This window comes from Dipteris shenzhenensis, chromosome 29 (genome assembly GCF_047967505.1).
Source record: "Dipteris shenzhenensis isolate YYH24624 ecotype China chromosome 29, Dip_SZ_1.0, whole genome shotgun sequence".
NCBI classification, from domain to species: Eukaryota; Viridiplantae; Streptophyta; class Polypodiopsida; order Gleicheniales; family Dipteridaceae; genus Dipteris; species Dipteris shenzhenensis.
The window spans coordinates 8,093,106-8,115,484 of NC_141624.1; the positions used below are offsets into that span (position 1 = coordinate 8,093,106).

Genomic DNA, 22,379 nt, shown 5'->3' on the forward strand with positions numbered 1-22,379 from the left:
CCATATAGACTTAGCCAAATAAAGGACATGAGTTCAAAAGACAAATAACTGAATATCTTGGGAAGGGAAATTTTCAACCAAGCATAACTGACCTTGGTCTTCATCAAATATTAAGAAAAAGGAAGGTACTATGCGATTATGCATACATTATCATGATTTAAATAAAATCACAATAAAGAATCAGTATCGTATGCCTCGCATTGAGGAGCTCTTTGATCAATTGTAAGGGGAAAAATATTATACTAAATTTAACTTAAGATCGATATATCACCAAGTATGAATTAGAGAAGAGGATGTTCCTAAGACATCATTTCGCACTAGGTATAGGCATTATCAATTTAGAGTAATGCCATTAGGTTTAACAAATGCTCTAGCAACTTTTGTGACACTAATGAATGGTGACTTGAGGCTACATCTAGGAAAATTTGTTTTAGTGTTATTAGGTGATATCCTTCTCTAGTAAAAGGCATATGGAACATTTGAGAAAGCTGTTCTAGTTGCTTAAAGATAACTCTCTTTTTGCTTAAGACTCAAAATGTAAATTCTTTACAAAAAAAGTGAAGTACTTGAGGCATATGATAGATCAGCTTAAGGGGAAGGGAAGTACTTTTCATATAGATGAACCTAAAAGTGGCTATAGCATCAACTCCTACCTTAAAGGTAGTGGATACAAATGAACCATTTGTGGTTGTTGAAATAGGTGCCAGTGATTTTGTTGTTGGGGTGGTACTTTTACAAAAGGGTCAACCAGTGATTTTTTAAAGCAAAGTTTAACTGTGCCCAGAGAATTACTCAGCATATGAATAGGATTTGTATGCTATAGTTTATGCTTTAAAGAAGTAAAGGCACTATTTGTATGGTGTCAGATTTGATATTATTTTTTATCACGAAAGCATTAAGTGGATTTGCAACAATCAGCCAGAGCTTAAAGGAAGAAAAGCTAGGTTGATTGAAATAATGCAAGAGTTCAATATTCAATTGACGTATCAAAAGGGTAAATCTAATGTAGTAGAAAATTCCCTAAGTTAAATGCCAATGGTTAATGAATTGAGTTTACTCAATTCCAAAATGATTACCTAGAGTCCTTAAAAGGAAAATGTGAGTTTGATCCTCACTTTTTGTAGAAATGGAAAGCAATTTTGAGGAGGGATCCAACAAATTGAGGAGCTTTCATTGAGGAGTCACATAGAAATGGTGACACAGTATAGTTTGGTGACAAAGGAATTAAATGGCAAAAAAATAGTATTGAAGATGGCTACATGCTCTACAAGGGTAGAGTATGTGTCTCAGATAATAGACATTACGCACCAAATTCTTTTTGAGTGTCATGATAGTTCGAGTGCTAGACACCCAGGAACTTAGAAGACCTATGATCTTCTAAAAAGATAATTCTTTTGGCTTGGAATAGATAAGGATGGCCAAGATTATGTATTGAAGTGCCAACAATGCCAAGTCAATAAGGCTAAACACCTTAAGGTAGGAGGCCTTCTACATCCCTTGGAGGTCCCATGTGGCAAATCGGAAAGTATCTCCATGGACTTTATTTTTGGATTACCTAGGACACAAAGGGGGCACGACTCTAAGTGGGTACTTGTGGATTGATTGACTAAGATGGCTCACTTTATTCCAACCAATGAAGAGGTCAAAACTCTAAAATTATCAAGGTTGTTTGTGGAGCATATCTAGAGATTCCATGGGCTACCGACCGATATTGTTACTACTAGTTAGTGATTAGGATTCTAACTTAAGAGCAGGATGGAAGCTACTTTGAATATGAGCAATGCGAATCACCAACAAAGTGATGGTCAAACTAAAAGGGTCAATCAAGTCATTGAGGTTATGCTTTGAGCATATGTAAGTAAATTGTAAACTAATTGGGAATAGTATTTGCCCATATTAGAATTTGCATATAACAATGCCAAGCATCCAACTATAGGTTTTAGTCCATTCATGATTATGTATGGATTTTAAATCTAGAGCCCCAACTGTAATGGGACATGAAAAAGAGAAGGCAAAGAATTTCTTGAGGATATGAATCAAATGCTTAAATTAGCTAAATATAGCATTAGAAAGGCTCAAGATAGAGCAAGCAGTTATGCAAACCCACATCGTAGAAGGCTGGATTTTGAAGTAAATGAGAAATTTTATATTAGGATGCCCAAATCTTCAAATTTCCTAAAGACAGGTAAATGTCCGAAGTTTCTCCTAGGTATTATCGATCACTCATATACTTAGGAGAATTGGATAACTTGCTTACAAATTAGCCTTACAAGAGCGATGTAGAGTACATCTGATTTCTCATGTAAGTAGGTTAAAGAGGAAGTTAGGAGATGATGACAATCTCATTGGAAATGAAGTCCTAGTTGAACACGTTGAGCCTAGTACTTTACCACTTGAACTAGAAAGAATTTTAAGGGGAAGGGAGAGGGGCAGGAAGAGCATGAACATGATGGGGGGGGAGGAAAGGAATATAGAGATGGAGACCTCAAGGGAAGAGAGTCATGCTTTATTTGAAAGGAAGGATGGCGGAATCAAAATACTAGAATGGTGGCTAAGGATTGAGTGTGTTACATCAAAGAATAAGCCCCTTCTTTTATAGCCAAAAAGAATGTAGGTTGTGATGGAGCTTAAGAGCTTAGCTACTCACCATGAAAGATAAACAACTAGCTCACTTTGTATGTATGCATGCAAATCCATGTGGGGAGGAGATGGAGAGGCCATCATCATGGGCGCAAGCCAGAGACGGTCGAAGTTGTAAATCAAAGATGATGGAGACTTCCCGTGCAAATCAAAGTGGCGGATAAGTTTTGGCCTTCACATCATATTCATGAACTTTCATTTTGCTTTTAGTTGTGCTTACTATTTGTGGACTTTGGCCTTGCAAGAGTGTGGTTGCAAAATAAGGGAAGGGAAGGCCACAAAAAGGTGGCTACGAAGATGATGCAGGTAAGCATCACTATTGGTGTGGGGGCCATGGACTTAGACTTCAGTCTCTTGTCGAATGTGGAAAGGATTTTGTAGTCATCTTGTGTGTCTGAACTATGTGCAATAGAAAGGGGAGGCACACTCTTCCATCTCCATTTGTAGATGGTTTGTCATATAGTAGCAAGTAGTACATAGATTATGAATAGATTGTTGCAGAATTACATTGGGTGGGATAAGGGGGGAGTGCTACAAGCATTGAAGTAGAAGAGCCTACACATGCACCATGGGATTCTTGGCTACTATATGAAGGACTTTGGGCACAAACAATTCCAATATATTTCTAAAAATGTTAGTGCAGACGATATCTAATTGGATTTGGAGCTATACGTGAGGTATGGAGCGGATGAAGTGTGTTAACTGTCGTAACGGTTAACAATTCATATGTTGTAATAACAAGAGAAGATGTAGGAGAGCGCGTGAGGGTTAGCATATGCTATTTTCCTTGGAGCCATATGGGCCTAAGTGTTTGAATGAGAGAGGTATAAGAGAGTACAAGGGTTAGCCCTTCCTTCAAAAGGTGGAGTGTACTTAAAACATTTGACTTTGGTCTTCATTGTGTACCTGCAACACTGGAAATAGAAGCTCTCTCTTTCTTTGCATACCACATGAGTCTTCTTGTATCCTTTGCTTGTTTCCTTGTGATTGTCAGTATCCCCTTCCACTATCCTCTCCATCCTCTCGTTCTCATTCCCTTCTCTCATTGCCCCTCCCCTCTTGCCCCTCTCCCCATTTCTCTCTCATGGAATCACTTGCACACAATCTGGTTGACACAAGTGTGACACTTGTGCATACAAATCTCCCACAAGGAGTTTTTTGGGAGTAGAGACTTTGACGGAATTCTTCCAAGATCCCCATGACACGTGAGTCATCGCCGGACTACACATTTTTGGTGCCATTGCTAGGGAGTTCAAGGTATGCTTTCATATTGCACAAGCCCTCTACCATTAATCTCCCATTGGACAATGCTTCTAGCTTAACTAGGAGTTTTTTAGTGGAGTATAGGATGGGATTGAAGGAAGAAAGTGTGCATTTGAAGTAGGAAAAGTAGAAACTATCATTTCTACACTTAACACGTTTTTGATGCATTTGCGCTTGTTTTCTAGTGTTTTTTGTTGTCACATTGTAGGAATAGCTAGTTTGGGTGATTGCTAAAGTGTGTGTGGTGTCAAGTCTCATTAAAAAACACTAAAAAATGAGGTTGGATTAGATTGAGTTGATTTATGAGTGAGTTCTTTGCCACCTCCTTTGAAAATCCCCCATTTGATGCTTTCAAGTTGTTGTTTTTTGTGATTTCTTGATTTGATTAGGTAGAATAGGTAGCACAACATCCTCTTGTGCTCACAAATCCTACACAAAAACTCCTAGAGAGCACCAAAAACTAGTCAGTGACATAGCTAGATTGAGAGTCGCTACTATAAGGTTAACACGACGACTTAGCAAATTGTTGCTTTATAATGCAGTGACTGACATGGGGATTGCCAGTTGGCCAACCACCCCTACCCACCTCACCTAACACCACATGGCATTTAATAAAGTCACAGCTGTCACTCCAAAGGGTCAACCCCTGCTTTAAGGTTAATGTAATGACTCTCAACGTGTTGCATTATGACTCGTTGCTATATTTGGCCCGCTATATTAATTAATCATTGCTTTACCAATTGCTGGTATACCAGTGGTCGCTTTAATCACCCATTATGTTAAGTAGGTACTTTAAGGACCCATCGCATTAAGAGTTGTTGCTATAGATGCTAAAGTAGTGACTGTTGCTTTAAGGCTTACACAGCTACTACTGAGAATGTAGCAACACAAGGAGTCACTATTGTAAGGCTAATGCAGTGACTGCTACCTTAGGGCTAGAAAGACAAAGTGATAGATTCTGGCTCAGCAGCCAGGCTGAATGGGCAACACATGCACCAAAGGTTTGGGAGGGTGATAGGTATTGAATTTGAGCCAGAGGATAGCACTTTAAACAATGTCCTAATTGGTCCATCAAATGCCACACTGTTAGTTCCATCCAGGGTCTCAACCTTAAGCTCCTATTTGATACACGGTTTAGTACACACAGAGTCCTTGAGTTTGAAGGATGCCATGAGCTTTGACAAAAACCTAAATGTTGGGTCCACCATGGCTCCTAATTCTAGCTCTATAAGGCCTTAATCCCCTACTCCTTCCACTACCTCACATCTGAGGGAGTCATTCTCCTATTTTATGGGATGGTTTGGCTTGTCTGACCTTGACCTTGTCAATCCTTCACTAGGCAAAACAAAGTGACTGAAGAGTAGCAAGACACCCCACCAACTTCTGCATCAGGTAATGCTCAAAGCAATCCATTGCCCATCTTAGCTGAAGAGCCTACATGGCCATGGGTTCAATTCTATGAGGGTGAACCATCCTTCACGAGAACTTCTAGGCCTTGGGTACCAAGGTTTTGGCCACCAAGTCTCGAAGGGTTGGGGAATGATCACATGGACTTTAGGGAGAACACCTTACCACACCCAATGCCCCTCATCCTAATCTATATATAACTTGGGGGGAAGGGGGGGCTCTCCACCTTATAGGCTAGTACCTAATGTAAACATACCTATGCCAAGGTCCATACCAGTGAGGCCAGTAAATCCAAGCCCACCATGCATGCCGGCACGAGGCCAAGAATAGCGAGCATGATTCCTATTCGGCCAACAAAATTATATAGTCTAGGCCAAGGACCACCCAAATATGGTACCGTGCCGGCTCCTCAAGCACCTCCACCTACGCCACAGGTAGTACTTATTAATGAGGCTATGAGGATCCTAGTGCAAGTACAAGGAAGGGGGCCTATGGCACAAGTGGTGGTTATGGGAAGAGACACCAATGCTTCATGAAGCCGTTTGATTACTATCTCTAAGCTCATCACCAAGTTTTTAGGAGAAGGGAATCCTGTATCCCATGTTGAAAGGCTTGAGCACACTTGCAAGACCTTTGGAGATATCGGTGACTAAGATAAAGTGAATGCATCAAGGCTAAGCCTTGTGATTTGCTCCTTTTGGCCTAAAATGGAGTTGGATCAACCAGTTGTATGAGCTTAAACAAAAGGAGCATGAATCCCTTTGAGAATACATTGCTAGGATTAAACATCTAAATTCTCGCTATGAACCACATGAGAGGATGAGCGACAAGTGACTCCTACCTTGATTCCTCATTGGGTTAAGGTATGCCAAGTTGCATGATCATTTGTTCACACTGAATCCCACATCCTTTGAGCTGTGCAGCAACACTGCCGTGCTCTTAGATGACAATATGAAGGATAAGGCACAACCAAAAAAATCACCTATAGCTCCTTTCAAGGTGTCTCACACTGGCAAGTAGTTAGCATAGGCGAGGCCAAGGAGGCAACTCTTCTAGTTAAGAGCACGAACATGGATGAGGTAGCCACAAATTTATTAAACCGAGTGGCTCAAAAGCTCAATGGTGAGCTGGGTAGAGAAGATCCCAACAATCCACACTTGTTAACACGGTGAGACAATGTGTGGTGTGGAATATGCATGGGCAACCATCCAATGGGCTAGCTCGGTGCATTATTATGCCCATTGTGCTAGGTGGGGAAACCATGAGACTTCACAATGTTGATACCCAAGACAATTACCCCACCCATGTATCAACAAAGGCAACCTTTGTCTCTACCTACACCAAACTAATATAATCAAGACTAGCTAGCTATACAAGCCACCCCTTTAGCCAACCAAGAGCCAATTTGTGCTCAAAACTTGCCATTGCCACCACCGGTCCTAGGACCACAACCCTTGTCACCATGGATCAATCCCATAAACCAAGTTATCATCAAGGAGCCACCAAGCAAGTGGGAGGACCCCGATTATGCCATAACAACAGTTGAACCCTCTCTTTATGAAAGCCCTGTGTATTAAACAAGTTAGATAAGCTATTATATTATGTAGGACAAATAATATATTTTGGTGTATTAGATGGCTTCAACAATGCAACGAGCTAGGGACATGAACACTGTATCGGCTATCCAATGCTGCACTTGCCGAGGTTTGCACCATGCAAGTGAGTGTCCTTTATTTATAAGGCAATTGCCAATTAGAACATAGCCTATTACAAATGCTAGGGACCTCAATTTCTTAAGGAGTATCCATACAAGGATGACCAACCTGTGCCTGGGACAACTGCAACTAATTTGAACACTCCATTATATTTTGGTTGTGGGGTGAACCATCTATACAAGGATTGTCCCATGAGGAGAGCACCTAGAATGGATCTCGACCCTAAATCCATCATTAATTTGTTGAGTATTAAGAGGGCCAAGTGTCCTCTATGTCATTGAACATGATTACAAGGGCCCAAGCTAAATGCATGAGTAAAGAGCTCCTCAAGGAGGCTAAGAAAGTAGCCACCTCTCAGTTCAAGGATAAGGGCCATGCAAGTGCAATTAAGGTAGAAAGAAGATTGGATCAAGCCATCATTCAGGATGAAGAGATAGTGACAGTATCCATGTCCACACCATCAAGACCCACCCGACCCACCCTAGATCCTATTGCACTATGGCCTAAGGAAAAGGATAGGGTAAGAGAGGCACAGCCACATAGATGGGATGTAAGCCCAATCGGCCATAATTAATACCCTGATCCTATAGTTGAGAATAAAAACCTTGCAGAAGCACAACAATTAGTTCGCGAGTGTCAACAAGAAAGATTTGAGCAGCAGCTCAGGACTAACAAGTGATCCGTCCCAATCATCAGACCCTAAAAAGAGCTCCCAAACCTTTGCTCACCCAGGAAAGGGTGGATGAGATAGTCTCAAACAACACATCGATGGGAAGGTCACTTTTATGCCATAAGGTGTTTGAAGAGGATCTTATATGGCGCTAGGCTATAAATGAGTACTTGTGTCCTTTTATGGGTTGGAAGAACCATAGTCTAAAGGCAAGAATCAATTAAACAACCTTGGGATGTGGTAGGGCTTTCCGCATTCTTGTCCACATAGGTAAATATGCCATAGCTACTACCATGTTAAGTTGTAAACACATCCTTTGGAGGGATCTCTCTAACTAGATGAATGGACAAATGGTCACCCCAGAGGAAGTGGCCACCGAGGTAGTCAAAGCCCTTGCAAAAGAGCCGAATTTGCTGAAGATACTGGTCAACAAGCTGGGTCAATACTTTGAGAGTGACAACATAAGTGTTGTACTCCCGATTACTTGCCAAAATAAGAGGGCCATGACAATACTAGACGTATGAACAGGTATCAGCATTGTCACTAAATAGTATAGGGCTAAATGGGAAAAGCATGAAATGGAAAGCACCAATTTGATCGTAGAATTAGCTGATGGTGCAACGGCACAACCAGTGAGAGTCTTGAAGGACATAGAGATCAAGACCTTTGGTCTTACATATCATGTTTGGTTTGTGATGATGGACTTCCACGGGCAGCAAGATGGCTATTGTGTCATCTTAGGGAGACCATTATGCATGCCACAGGTCTAGTCCATGACTGTGCCTCTAATAGAATTTATTTGTGCAAGGAGGAGTAGATTATGAGGGTCGACCTACATACTTGGAAAGCCCATCCCATGATTGGCAATTTATTTGCAACCGAGTCAGACACTATGCAAAGAACTACCCCCATTAATGTGTTCCAAACTTGTAATGAGAAGGGCATGGGAGAGGACCAGGATGAACATTGGTATGCTCCCATTGATGTGTTCCAAGCTTGTAATGAGAAGGGCATGGGAGAGGACCGGGATGAACATTGGTATGCTCCCATTGATGTGTTCTAAGCTTGTAATGAGAAGGGCATGGGATGAACACTAGTATGCTCCGCCACCCGCTAAAACCCAAATTCTCTCAGAATTGGATGCATGTCCTAGTGACCATAGATAGGTTGAGAAGACAGGAACCAAAATGGTGGCATATGATTCCAAGGTGCCAGGGACAATAGTTCCCCTAAACATGATATCCATGTTGAGGGTGTCAATGGATGATCAAGGAGTGTGGAAGGTGAAGATTGATCTTCACTAGTTGAGATATGTGGGTGCCACTATAGCACACCACGAGTTCTCATCCAACTGGGAGCTAGGTTAAATAGACTCAAGGCCCCCCTTGAATCCCTTAAGGTAGAGGAATCCCCCCTAGTAGCAGATAATATCCCTTCAGAGGCTAAGTTACCACTGCTAAAGAGCAAGGCCTCAAAGGCCAAGGATACTAAGAATTCTCCCAAGGAGAAGCAACTATACCCAAAAGCAGTAGAGAATGATGAGGAGGAAGAAATTGATCTGCAACATGTCCCTAAGCATTTCAAGGCTTACACAGTTCAAGACTGTAATATATTTTTGAGTAGGCTAAATGTTTAGCCACCAAGGAAGGGGACCAATATGGTTACGATGGTCTGACACAGGTCAAGGAAGTGGACCTTGCTAATGAAGGTGAAGACCCTAAACCGGTCTATACAGCTGACGACATGGACCCCAAGTAAGAGCAGGCCTTGCTTTCTCTATTGCATGAATTCCAAGATTGTTTTTCTTGGAAGTACACGAACATGAAGGGCATGCCACTGGAGGTTGTACATCATACCATCCCTATGATGGAAGATATCATACCAGTGCGATAACAACCCTACCCAATGATTGTCCGAGAAGAAATACAGAAATTAATTAACATAGGGTCCATCTATGAGATTGAGCATGCAGAATGGGTATCCCCCCTTGTCATAGTGCTAAAAAAGAACAACAAGATTAGAGTATGCGTTGATCTCAAGAAAGTGAATGCCATGACTCACAAGGACCACTACTCATTGCTACCCTTTACGGAGCATGTTTAAGAGAGAGTCATAGGCAAAAAAGCTTATGGCTTCTAGATAAAGGAGAGCTTGGTGCCTAAATGAGCTTCATCTAGAACCTCCACAAACTCATCCTCTCAGACATAGTGGCACATTGCCACCTTTCCCCATCCGATAGAGTTGTCAAGCAATTAATTGATATGGGGATGCATCCTTGATCAATTTTTAGGCCCTATCCTTGTTAATGGCCTTATCTTGGGGGAACCCATTGGCTAAGAAGTGGCTAATCTCCTGTGGCCATTCCAAAACTAGATCAACCAAGAATAATAGGGCATTTGGAAGATCATCCTCCATCCTTGTCATCACTAGTTCTACATTGGGGACATGGGACATATGATCGACCATAAAATGAGTATGTCCCTTCCTTACTGCCACGATGAAATCAAACTATAAAAGGATAAGCATCCACCCCATTTTAGGTGGTCATTTTGCTAGAGACTCACGGCTCGTAAGGTGTTGCAAGCTAGATTATGGTGGCCTATGCTCTTTGCAGATGCGATCAAATTTGTTAAGTGTTATGATCCCTACCAACAAGCCTCCATACCTCGCAGTTAGGATTATATGCCTCTAACAAGAGTTCTTATTGACTAGCCTTTTGAGAAGTGGGGAACTGATTTTGTAGGTCCAATTAGTCCAGCTGCAAAAGGAGCCCATGCCCATTACATTATATTGGCCACATATTATTTCACCAAGTGGGTAGAGGACAAGGCCACAAGGAAGGCGGATGCAAGAACACTAAGTTCCTATATGAGAATGTAATATCCCGCCTTGGCCTCTTAATGGAAATATTTAGTGATAGGAGAGCACACTTTGTGAATGATACAACCCGTAGATTACGTCGTTAGTGATAGGGGAACACACTTCGTGAATGACACAATTCGTATATTGATGAGTGAGTTCCTCATTGTTTACCCAAAGTCCACACCCTAATACCCGAGAGCAAGTGGCCAAGCTAAAAGCTCAAACAAGATCTTGTGCTGCACAATGATGTGCATCGTTGAGGCCAATCGTAATGATTGGGAGCACAAACTCATCATAGCACTCTAGGCATACAACATGGCATAGATAATTGCTACCAATTGCATACCCTTTAGCCTAGCATTTGGGGTAGAATTAGTTATGCCTATGGAATTTATCATTCCAAGCCTCAGAGTGGCAGTAAGGGATCAAATATCAAAAGAGGCAATCCCAAAAAGGCTAATCGAGCTGGAAAGGTTGGATGAGACAAGGATGAGAGGAGCCTATGGCATTAAAGTTGAGAAGCTATGCTGCAAAAAGTGGTTCGTCGATCGCAACCTCAAGAACAAGGACCTAAAGGAAGATGACCTCGGACTATTGTATAGCACAAGGAACACAAAGTGCAAATTGAAATATAGCGGGTTGTCGAAATGACACCTCAAGGGTCATGCTAAATCGCAACCCTTGATGGGTATTCCATCAGGGAATGGAGCTAAGGAAAGAAGTCACTCGAATGAACTAGCAAAAGCAATAAAGGAAGCCAGGTCATAGTAAGCTAAGACAAAAAACTTAAGGCTAATAACAATTTGTAAGGCATCTATAGAAGGGTTAAACCCAATGGAAGATCTGACCATTCTTCCTACAAGGGTACAAGAAGATTTCCAGTGGTGTAGGGAAACCACCTACAGAACGGCCTCATGGTTGTGCCAGATCAGGGCAGGAAAGGTGTGCAATGTTTGCCAAGCGGAGGAGAGGCAAGGGAAGGGTATTTAGGGGAGGAGCATAAAAGAGGAAGTGGGGTGGGGGCACTATAAAGGAAGCAATGGAGGGGTGGGAAAAAGGGGGCTAGAGGGGCGAGGAGAGGGCAGAGGCTAGGCAGGGCAAGAGAGGAGGGGGGGTATGGGATGAGGACTGGATGGGGGTAGGATGGGGTGAAGGTGAGGGGCAGGGCTAGCAGGAGCAGTAGGGAGCTTCACAGTAGCTCATCGCTATTCAAGTGGCCATCCTTACAAATAACGTGCATATTTGGAACTTAGAGTGATGATCGAGAGAGAGAGAGAGAGAGAGAGAGAGAGAGAGAGGGGGGGGGGAGAGAGAGAGAGAGAGAGAGAGAGAGAGAGAGAGAGAGAGAGAGAGAGAGAGAGAGGGAGGGAGGGAGGGAGGGAGGGAGGGAGAGAGAGAGAGAGAGAGAGAGAGAGAGAGAGAGAGAGAGAGAGAGTCTATGTACTAAAAAATGCCTATGAAATTCACATCCTATATGTGTGCTCTAGATGATGTTGTGTGGGAAATGTTGCATCTTGCTATGTTAGTATCTTGAAATCCATTTGTTTGAGTGGGTCAAGGTTGCTAAACATTCATGTACTGCTAAAGATGTCATGTGCTATACTTGTGTTGCTTTGCACTCAAGTGTCACCTTTCCCCTTTCAATTCCATTTGCCTGTTCCTTTTTCCCTTGAAAATGTTACATCCTCCATGTTTTGGCTCATGAATATTCCCTTGATTCTTTAATGAAAAAACTTCACATGTGCACACATGTGAAGTTTCCCTTGATTCTTCAATGAAAAAACTTCACATGTGCACACATGCACAAGAAACACTAACACAAAGGCCAACGCCAACACTAACACTAACATTAACACGAAGACACTAGATAGTTGCAAATAGAGTAATAGATCAGAGAAGTGTCAAAGAATTAGGGTCAGCTCCCTATTTGTAACACCCCAAATGAGGAGAGCATAGGGAGTAATACCTATAGCATGATAGGGGGAAAATCAAGGGAGAGAGATGCTACATGTGGGCACAATACAGGCTACCACATTGGCAACATGAAAACATACCTCCTCTTTTGAAGAGGATATGGGGCTCTCTAAATAGCCATAGAGTGGTGCTTGATATGGGCCAAAGTCTTACATATGTGGATCCTCCTGAATGAAACTCTAGCCATGGTGCCTTTAGCGATCCGTTCGGGCCTATGTTGCATGCAAAAGATCATTGCATTCATCCAAAGATTCTTTCGATAGAAACTCAACATTCTCAAAGTGGCCTATGAAGTTGCACTTGGTTAGGCTAGAGTTCCACATTACAGGTTATTATTGAATTAAGCTATGGATGTCTTATCTATAGTGAGGCTTTTGGTCCTGCATTGCATGCAAAATTTCTCGTGTTCATACATAGAGTCGTTCAATGCAAATGTAGGGTTTTATAAATGGCCATCGAGTTGTGCTTAATAAAGCCTAGAGTTATACATCCATGGCTCTTTACATAAATTCAACTGTGGCTACAATATCTGTAGTAAGGCTTATGGGCATGCATGGCACTTGACCACCTTGCAACTCATCTAGAGGATCTTTGAATGCACACAAAAAGTTCTATAAATGGCCACCAAAAGCCATGCTTGATAGAGGCCAGAGTTTTGCATCTGCAGCACTTACTATAAATTCAACTCTAGCTGTGATATCTGTAACGAGGCTTTTGAGAGCAAAAGGTCTCCTCCTTCACATAAACAGTCTTGTAATGTAGAAGGGGGATTCTCTATAGGGCAACCCAATTATGCTTCATCAGGTCCAGAGTTTTGCTTGGACAGTAGGTTGTCGCTCACAAGATCAGATTTGTATCTTCTTGTAAGAAAAAGATGCTCCTTGTTGACATGAGGGTTGACAAAAGCAATGAATAGAAACAAAAGGCCCCAACCATATTAGGGCACAAGATACTCCAAATGTGACCAAAGACAACCACAATGATGCATATTCTAAGAAGTCCACTCAAGCCTTTAGTGAAGAAGGAAACTATAGTCAAAGCTAAAGTGAGCAAGAAGGTTGCAGCCTAGAAAGCATCCAAAAACAAAGTATATTTCTTGGAAATAGGTTAAAATAGTCTAGGATAGAAGCATATGTGGCAGGCTAGATTGAGGATTCTTGTAGGAGCTTCAAAATAGGAGTCAGCTCAAAGTCAATGAAATTACCTGCAAAAATGAGTTGTGCAGTCCTAGAACAACTAGGACTGACTATTGGAGGTGGTGGCTATTTAGAATACTACATGTATAGCAACTGAACAATAGTCATACATTAGGCAAATAGTGATTTATAGCTTCATTGCTTTGTGCTCTTTGCTCTTTTTTGCCAATTTTGAGATCTAAAGCATTAGCGAAGACTTTGTAAGTACATTTCAGCATTGTGAGGTCTCGAATTTTTCAGTACATTTCAAGCTTTGGTAAGATCCAACACGTTTCCCAAATTGTTTGTAAAACTCTATGGGAATCTCATCCTCCACTAGGGTTTTCCCATCTAGAATATCTTTAAGCTTGTAATTGCAACTTCTTTAAATTTTCAAGATCTCTTTTCCTAGCTTGCTAGCATTTATGTCTAGCTTGCGCTATAGCATCATGTCATTCAAATGGAGATCAGATCTCAGTGTTCATCAGGATAGTCTCTCAATGTGCAAACATGGGGTTCTCTAAATAGCCACAAAGATGTGTTTGATATAGGTAAGAAATCTACATCCTTGGGTATCCGTAAGTTAAACTCTAGCCACGATCCCTTTACCAAGCCATTTGGGCTTGCGTTGCACATAAATGATCATCGTATTCATGACATTTCTCTGCATTCACCTATAGAGCTACTTGATGCAAGTATAGGGTTCTCAAAACGGCCACATAGACTTTCTTAATAGAGGCTACATTTTTTCATTTGTGGCTCTTGCTATCGATTCAACTCTGGCCATGGTATTCATAGCGAGGCTTTTGGATGTGTGTTGCACCCAAGCCACCTCATGGTTCCTATAAAGTGGTTTTTAAGGAAAACGTGGGATTTTTTAAAGGACCATTGAGTTGTATTGATACAAACCAGAGTTTCACATCCATGGCTCTTACAAAATTAAACTCTAGCCATATTATTTGTAGCGAGGCTTTTGGACCCGCATTGCACCCGACCCACCTCACCATTCTCATAGAGGCTTTCAAAGCACACATGACATCCTCTAAATAGCTACCAAGGATTGTTCAATACCCTGGGGCGCCAACTCGCTTTAGTAAGAAAACCTATCAAAATCTTGAGTATGAGATGAATTTAAAAATATGCCATGAGTATAACTTATTCAAAGTAACACGGTTGTGTTCTACACTCAAAGAGCTTCAAATATCTCTTTACACCTTGAAATTTGGGTAACATATGAAGAACTTATGTTAATTTGAAAGGAGATGGGTTTTCATATTTTCCCCAAATCCAAAAGACCCCCCCCCCCCCCCCCCCCCCGGCCTCACATATTAAGAAAAATATGTACAAATCTTAAAATCTTGCATATTTTTCAAGGTATATATCTTATATTTTGTGGGAGGGGGGACATGAATAGAGAGTTGTTCGACATAAACACAAGGTTCTCTAAATGATCACCTAGCCATGCTTGATAAAGGCTAGGGTTTGGCATCCCCAGCTCTTACTATGATTAAACTATAACTATGATATCTGTAGCGATTCTTTTGGACTCCCATTGCACCCAGCCCACTCTCGTGGTTCATCTAGAACACCTTTGAATGCAAACACAACATTCTCTAAATGGCCACCAAGCCATGCTTCATATAGGCTAGAGTTCCACATCCATGGCTCTTACTGAACTAAAATCTAGCCTTGGTATCTATAGCAAGGCTTTTGGGCCTGTTTGGACCCCCAACCTACCATACTATTCATGCAGAGGGCCTAACAAAGCACATATAAAGAACTGCTTGGTACAAGCTAGAGTCTTGCATCGGCCTCTCTCATTGAATTAAACGTTGGTGTGATATCCTGTAGAGCAAAGCTTTTGGTTTGGTGCCGCACTCGACTCACCTCTCTACCATTCATTCAAATAGCCTTTCAACACAAACATGTCGACGACTGTTGCAACTTCCACATGGCAGGCACTCACAATCATAGGATCTTGGCTCTGATACCACTTGTCACGATCTTGAATGCAAGGATGCACATGTGTATAGATGATGCATAAAATGAGGCAGATTGGCCCTCCAAATGGGGTGGAAGGAGTGCCCACGTGAGTCTATTTTTGCTAGACTCTCCTACATGCTCATCTCAAACCACAATCCATATGCATGCAAAATGCCCATACCCACACACCATGAATGACACAAGAGGGTACAACCCTCATGCCTCTTGGGATCACATCCCCCATTATTCTACCCTTAGCCTATGACCCTTTATGCCTACCATTGATTAATGCAATACCCATGCACAAAATTACCCTTTCCTAACCATCCTAGGACCTAATGCATATGTGCATATTTTATTATATTCAATTGGCCAATTTACAATGTTACAACCATAGGGTAATTGCCAGATTCCCTAGAATGATCCACTAGGATCTAATACAAATAATCATATCATGACATGAGCTGTTGATGACACTGTAAAGGCCTAGAAGCTTGAAATACAATTGAAAGTGCATAAGATGCCCTTGAGGCATATGCGTGCCGAATGCCCGATGAAGGGATCGAAAAGTCGTGGATCCAACCACTAATTTGCATCATGTAAGGATTGTATACTATAGCCATAAGTGCATGTTGAAACACTGAGTCTCTCCAAGTTGCACTATGGCTGAACCTGATGATGTCCACTGCACAGGGGCAGGACCGCATTGATGCATAGGTATCCTCGTGCTAAGGAATGATTTGCTGATCAGAGGTTGTGATAACTGGATCCAAGGGTGGTGTAATGCAGCATGACTATGCCGATGCTGAAATGTCATGTAGACTGATGTGTCGATCTAAATTGCTGAAGGAAACTCAGCCCAAGGTATGCTCTGTGTCAGAGCTGAAAGCATTAGTGATGGATGCTGGAATGGAATCACCTAAAGAGCTAGATGCACTGTGGCATATATCTCTATCTGCATTTGTGGTAAAGGATGGAGTCCGGATTCATGCATGAAGATGATGGCTATGCATCATGAGAACTAGATTCTGCTGATATAGGTGGGACTGCCTCGTACTGAGGACTTACTGTCAAATTTGCCGAGGGCTTACTGCCGAATGTGCCTCGTGCTGAGGGCTTAGTGTGCCTCGTGTCGAGGGCTTACCAACAAGTGTGCATGATTAGAAACTGCGGGCTGATCCATGCTAACATGTGGTAAATCTGCATCTGATCTCTCAAGGCCAATGAGGCTCGAGTCTACTGGATCATAAACCGATACATACCCTATGGCAATAAATGGTCAAAGTAAGTTCTCTTTCCACTCATCATGGATCTCGTTCGGAGTCATGACTGGTGTATCATCAGCTATGTGATGAGAATAACTCCATGCTGGAGGTGGTGGTTTGGTGCTCTGTGCAAGAGGCTTACCTATGTACCGACGAGAGTGTCTACCCACCAAATCAATGGAGGCTGTCTGAGGGGAGTCAACTCTATGGAAGGTGTTGTCCATTTCATTGTAGTGTCCACCTGTGTGGTCGAAGATGCTCCTTTGCAGCATAGGGAGCTCATGCATGCCGGATGGAGGTTGGTGGCGTTGTGCCGCTATTGAGTCACATTTGTTGGAGCTGCTGTGGGTGGAGTAGACGTCTTTGTAGTTGATGGCGACGTAGATGTGTTGTGGAGAATAGCCGTCGAGCTGGGAGGTCCGTAGGATGGCGGAGCTTGTGGCGTAGGTGCAGATGTTGAATAAGCATTGATGCCATAAACCATTTGATGGGAGGTCAGGCCTCGTTATAGGTATGGTGCAATTTACACCATCCTAAACAAAAACTTGGCAAACGGTTGCAAGCAGCAGATCAAATCAGTTGTGCAACTTGAAAGGTATGGTGATATCACCACCACCGACTTGGTTTCGAGACATGAACCTTGCAAGATGTCTAAACTTGTTGAGCATGTTGAGAAGTCTTTTGCTGTAGTAACGCAATTGTATACGTTTCTCAGACGAGCATATGCAAGGGAAAATATTTCATACATGAGAGAGAACAATGTGCAAAGCAACTACCTCAGAGTACATTTCCTACATGAGAAAGATCAACACGCAAAGCAACTACCTGAGAGTACATTGCCATCCGCAACGTCCTGCACAATAGCCTTCCCTTTGTGTTCACGTTCAACCTTCTGAAGGTCCCGCGCCGCGAAAGGGAGTTCCTTGCCTTCAGGTTTCCAATCACCTACATAGAAAAAGAAAATTATCACATGTCACTGCTACTTTCTTCTCTGTTGTTGTACTTCTTGCCTACTATGTGAAGTTGGCTACAGTAGGCGTTGCTTATCTTCTATGGTCGACTCCCCTACTACAACCTCTTCAATACCGTGCGAACAACCTACACCTACATTCTTCGTATCTTTTGATTGGCTTGCAAACAATGAACTCGGCACATAAACACTCAAAATACTAAAAGAAACTCGCAACACACAGAGATCAAAGCCAAATAAAGCACCAGAAGAACGCTCATCACTACATGCATCCGTCTTCAACTCAGCATACTTCATCAACTCTACTTCGATGACCAGCATAAGGACAACGAATCCATCAGAGAAGAATAAGAAAAGAATCGAGAAAATGGAACTCATAATCATCGTTCATGAAAGGATCCTGGAAGCACCGGTAGCTTTAATCTTTCTGGAAAATGCTAGTGTCCATGGAGTTAGGAGCAGCTTCGAACTCGGCCATCGCTGAAGAAACTGGAAAGGTGGCGATAGCAGGGGCAAGTGACGATCAAGATTGGAGAACACGAATGACTTTACATGCACTCCTACGGGAGTACATACCAACACTAGAACAGCCATGGCTACCTCCCTTGCTCTCCGAGTCGATGGCGAAGCCTTTGTCGGACGCCTCTTCGACTAGGCAAATCGTGCCCAAGCACCATCTAGGTATGAAGTAGAAGCGAAGAAGGCGGTGAGGCACCACATTGACGAAAGGAGTACCACTATGGAGAGCACACATTGCCCTCACGACAGGGGCAGTCCTAAGGCGGCGGTCAAAGAACACTACCGCAAGGACGGTGGGGACATCGACATGTGCTAAGCCCCAAGCATCCAAACTGCTAGATCACACACAAAGAAATGGATAGGTGGCGGTCTGTTAGATCACGCAAGAAGGACGGCCACATGCAAAGCTGTGAGCATGCATCATGCACACAGAAATGAGGGTGGCCCGGGAGGGAGAGAGAGAGAACAAGAAGAAGAAGAAGAAGAAGGAGAGAGGGAGAGAAAGGGGGAGAAAAGAATGGGGACAAAAATAGCAAGCACCATTGGATGAGGACAAAATTACAAAGCACTTGAATATCAATGAGCATTTTATAATCTCCACCAAAAAAAAGAGGCATTTAATTTCGGATGAAATTGAAATAAATGTATTGAATTTTCAAAAACGAAATTGCTGGTGCAAAACCTTCTCTTCCAAAAAGAGGTGGTTTTTCTACACAGAGACATTGGAAGCTAGGGTTTTGTGAGCTGCCTACATCTTCGCAAAGCTTGGCACTCGCACAGCCTTCGCCATGTCGATCAGCGAGCTCGCCTGCACCTACGCTTCTCTCATCCTCTTCGACGACGGTATCCCCATCACGGTTTGCCTCTCATCCCATCCTAGTATCATCTTTTTTGCTGCATTTCAATCGGTTCTCACTCCTTTCCCCCCTCCCAGGCTGAGAAAATTGCCACCCTCGTCAAGGCCGCCGGCGTCCAGATTGAATCCTACTGGCCTGGTTTGTTCGCCAAGCTCCTCGAGAAGCGCAGTGTTGAAGACCTCATCACCAACGTCGGTTCCGGTGAGTATATCGTTGGTCATGCCTTACGCGAAGGACATTTGCTTCAGAGCTAGGGATTTGGTCCCTTACTTTCTTGATCGCAGGTGGTGGCGGAGCTGCTGTTGCTGTCGGCGGAGGTGCTGCTCCTTCTGGTGCTGCGGCTGCTGCACCGCCTCCTCCCGTTGAAGAGAAAAAGGTAAAGCCTGGTCGACCTGTATTTTTGTCTGAGTTATAGTCTCTTTCTTTACGGAGACTTCCTTATTGTGCTATTGCTGTTTCTCTCCCTTTGCAGGAAGAGCCAAAGGAAGAAAGTGACGAGGACATGGGATTCAGCTTGTTCGACTAGACGGAGCCCATGGTTTCTGTCACCTTATTCAGCTTGTTCGACTAGATGGAGCCCATTGTTTCTGTCGCCTTATTCCTACTCAGTATGAGTGGTAGGATGGGAGCAATACGGATAGTTTGAGTTTCTTGCTTCTGACATCCTCGTCATCGGTTTCACTGCACTTCCTGTTCTCTCTTCAAGATGTGCGTTATCAGGAGCACGTAAAGACCAATGTATAGGTTTTGTCGGAACATTCCCTTTTCTCTTGGCCAGGGGAAGACGTTAATTATTATGACTCGTTGTCCAGATCCTATGCGTTCATTCGTACAGAAACTTGGATTTACACGTTACTCGAATAAGCTTTAGTTGATCTGAGATATGTTTGATATTCTGATGTAGTGTGGTCAAGATATTAAGATCTTGGTGAAATGCGGATTGATAAAATTGTCTTATCCATAAGCTGCAAATTCCAATCTGTGGTAAATCTGCAGGAGTCTATTTTACTCTCAGATTCTCTCTAAATATATTAAGATCTTGGTGAAATGCGAATTGATAAAATTGTCTTATCCATAAGCTGCAGATTCCAACCTGTGTTAATTCTGTAGGAGTCTATTTTGCTCTCAGGTTCTCTTAAATATCTTTGTAGCAATTCTACGACTGAAATCCAGTTTCAACTGAAGATTCAATTGTAAGAGCTCCATTGAATGCAAAATGTCAATTTATGGAAATGTCACTTGTGAGTAACTCTATGTTGGGACGGCTAAGTTATTAAGACCCCCCCCCCCCCCTTCCCAAATTTTCTGTGAGCTCCTGATCTGTTATGCATGCTGAGTATATCGGTCTCCCAGATATTGTAGGGGAGCAGTTCGGTCTTGGGTTGCTTGCCTCATGGTTGAAGGCTTCAACTGCAGGTCACCATGAAGCTTTGATTTGCTGGACGAGGCTTGGATATCAAAGCCCAGCAAAGGGACCCCTCTATGTCCTGAAGGGCAGTAAACAGTGTCTGCAACTGTGGTTCATTTTTTGTGCGAGATCTTCACTCTTCAATAGCCACAGCATCCCTGTGGAACTTCCTCGTTCGACACTTTGAACCCTTGCTCAAACTTGTCAGGGGTGAGGTGCAAGGCCTGAGTAACATGGTAGACTGTTTGAACATTGTGTCTAAAGTCTTTTGCATTGCTGGTGTGAAATGCTGGCAGTGAAAGGGGTTTTCAATATTTTTTTTCCCAGAAGGTACACTTAAGGGCAAACTTGAAGAAAGCCTTTTTAGAGCCTAAGATCGAGCGAGGAAAGATGAGGTGCTAAAATAGACAGCATTACATGGGCACAAGTTAAGCCTTCCACATGACCATTGTTGTGAGAAAAGATGAAAGTTGATGTTCTCCATGTATTGTTAAAGGGAAAGATAAGTGGTGGGGTTTCAAATAAAGAATCTTAACACGACGCGCACTCGTGCATTTACTTTAACAACATGGTGCCGCTGCAAAATCTTACTGTCATTGTGACATTCGCACTTGTATAGATACCCTTGATCTCAAGGATCATTTTAACCTCGTAATGGACTAGCTCCTTGGCTGTAATTGTGTAATCTTGTAGAGATTTTTACAATGAAAAGTACACAATCTCACCCAAAGTGTTGGCTCTCTGAAGGAGATTGAAACGTGAATTTGACAGAAGATACATTTGTAACACACATATAAGTGTATTTTTACTACATATCTTTTCTATAGTTACAAAATTTAAGCTATAGATCATATTTCATCATTCATTAGACTATATTCAATCATATTGTTCAACTACATCAATTTATCTTATGAGTGTCAATTTATCTTACTCGGGTGGAGAAGCCCCAACAACTAAAACGTTTCTCATAGATTGGACATATCCTAGTCTTACAAAGGTATATTTCTCTATCACCTTCGAAACATGAAAATTCTTTGAACTTTTGTCCAAGTGGTGATTAGCTAGCTGTTCGGCTACAATGATTTATCTTAGGCGGTTGCAGAAGCCCCAACAATTAAAAAGTCTCTCATAGATTTTGGGACTTTAGAATAACAAAAATTCTAAATTTTGATGATTGGACATATTCTAGTCTTACAAAGGTATATTTTTTCCGATCACCTTGGTGGACATGCAAATTCTTTAAATTATCATCCAAGTGTTGGTCAGTTGTTCCACTACATCGATTTATAAGGTATGTTTCTCTATCACCTTAGTGGACATGCAAATTCTTTGAGTTTTCGTCATATTGTGTAATAAAGCTATCAAGGGGATGGAAAAGTTTATAAATTGACAAGGTACATAGGCTCTCATTGACATAACATATGGTACTAAATGCACTCTTTGATATCCATGGGATGTTGTCTTTCTTTTTTTGGGGGGGGGGGGGGGGGCTTATGAGAAGAAGTTTCTATCTTTTCTTTTACCCCCCCCCTCTCCCGTTCTCCCTCCCCAAAAATAAAAGAACACACAGAGCCAACTAAAATATAGAGTGACTAAGGAGATTAGAAGAAGTTTGTCTATTTTTTCTTTTTACCCCCCCCCCCCCCACTAAGTTGGGTGAACGTGTTGATT

At 42.3% G+C, this 22,379-nt stretch overlaps 1 protein-coding gene across 2 annotated transcripts; it reads left to right on the forward strand.

The window, feature by feature from the left end:
- Nucleotides 1-19,118: 19,118 nt before the first annotated feature.
- Nucleotides 19,119-20,111, forward strand: LOC147882387 (large ribosomal subunit protein P1y-like). Of its 2 annotated transcripts, XR_015543870.1 has the most exons (5): nucleotides 19,120-19,300; nucleotides 19,378-19,501; nucleotides 19,585-19,676; nucleotides 19,773-19,896; nucleotides 19,933-20,111. XR_015543870.1 is itself a non-coding variant. In XM_087400630.1 (4 exons), exons 1-4 carry the CDS (start codon nucleotides 19,232-19,234, stop codon nucleotides 19,824-19,826), a joined length of 339 nt encoding a protein of 112 aa, XP_087256756.1. In that variant the 5' UTR covers nucleotides 19,119-19,231; the 3' UTR covers nucleotides 19,827-20,111. The 2 variants fall into 2 exon arrangements, 1 of the variants encoding a protein (XP_087256756.1); XM_087400630.1 differs by having other exon boundaries at nucleotides 19,119-19,300; nucleotides 19,773-20,111.
- Nucleotides 20,112-22,379: the final 2,268 nt, after the last annotated feature.

Coding starts and splice junctions, on each gene's coding strand:
- LOC147882387 (XM_087400630.1), top strand. CDS start 19,232: ATGTCGATCAGCGAGCTCGCCTGCACCTACGCTTCTCTCATCCTCTTC. Junction 19,301..19,377: donor ACGACGGTATCCCCATCACG/GTTTGCCTCTCA, acceptor CCCCCCTCCCAG/GCTGAGAAAATTGCCACCCT. Junction 19,677..19,772: donor CTCCCGTTGAAGAGAAAAAG/GTAAAGCCTGGT, acceptor CTCCCTTTGCAG/GAAGAGCCAAAGGAAGAAAG.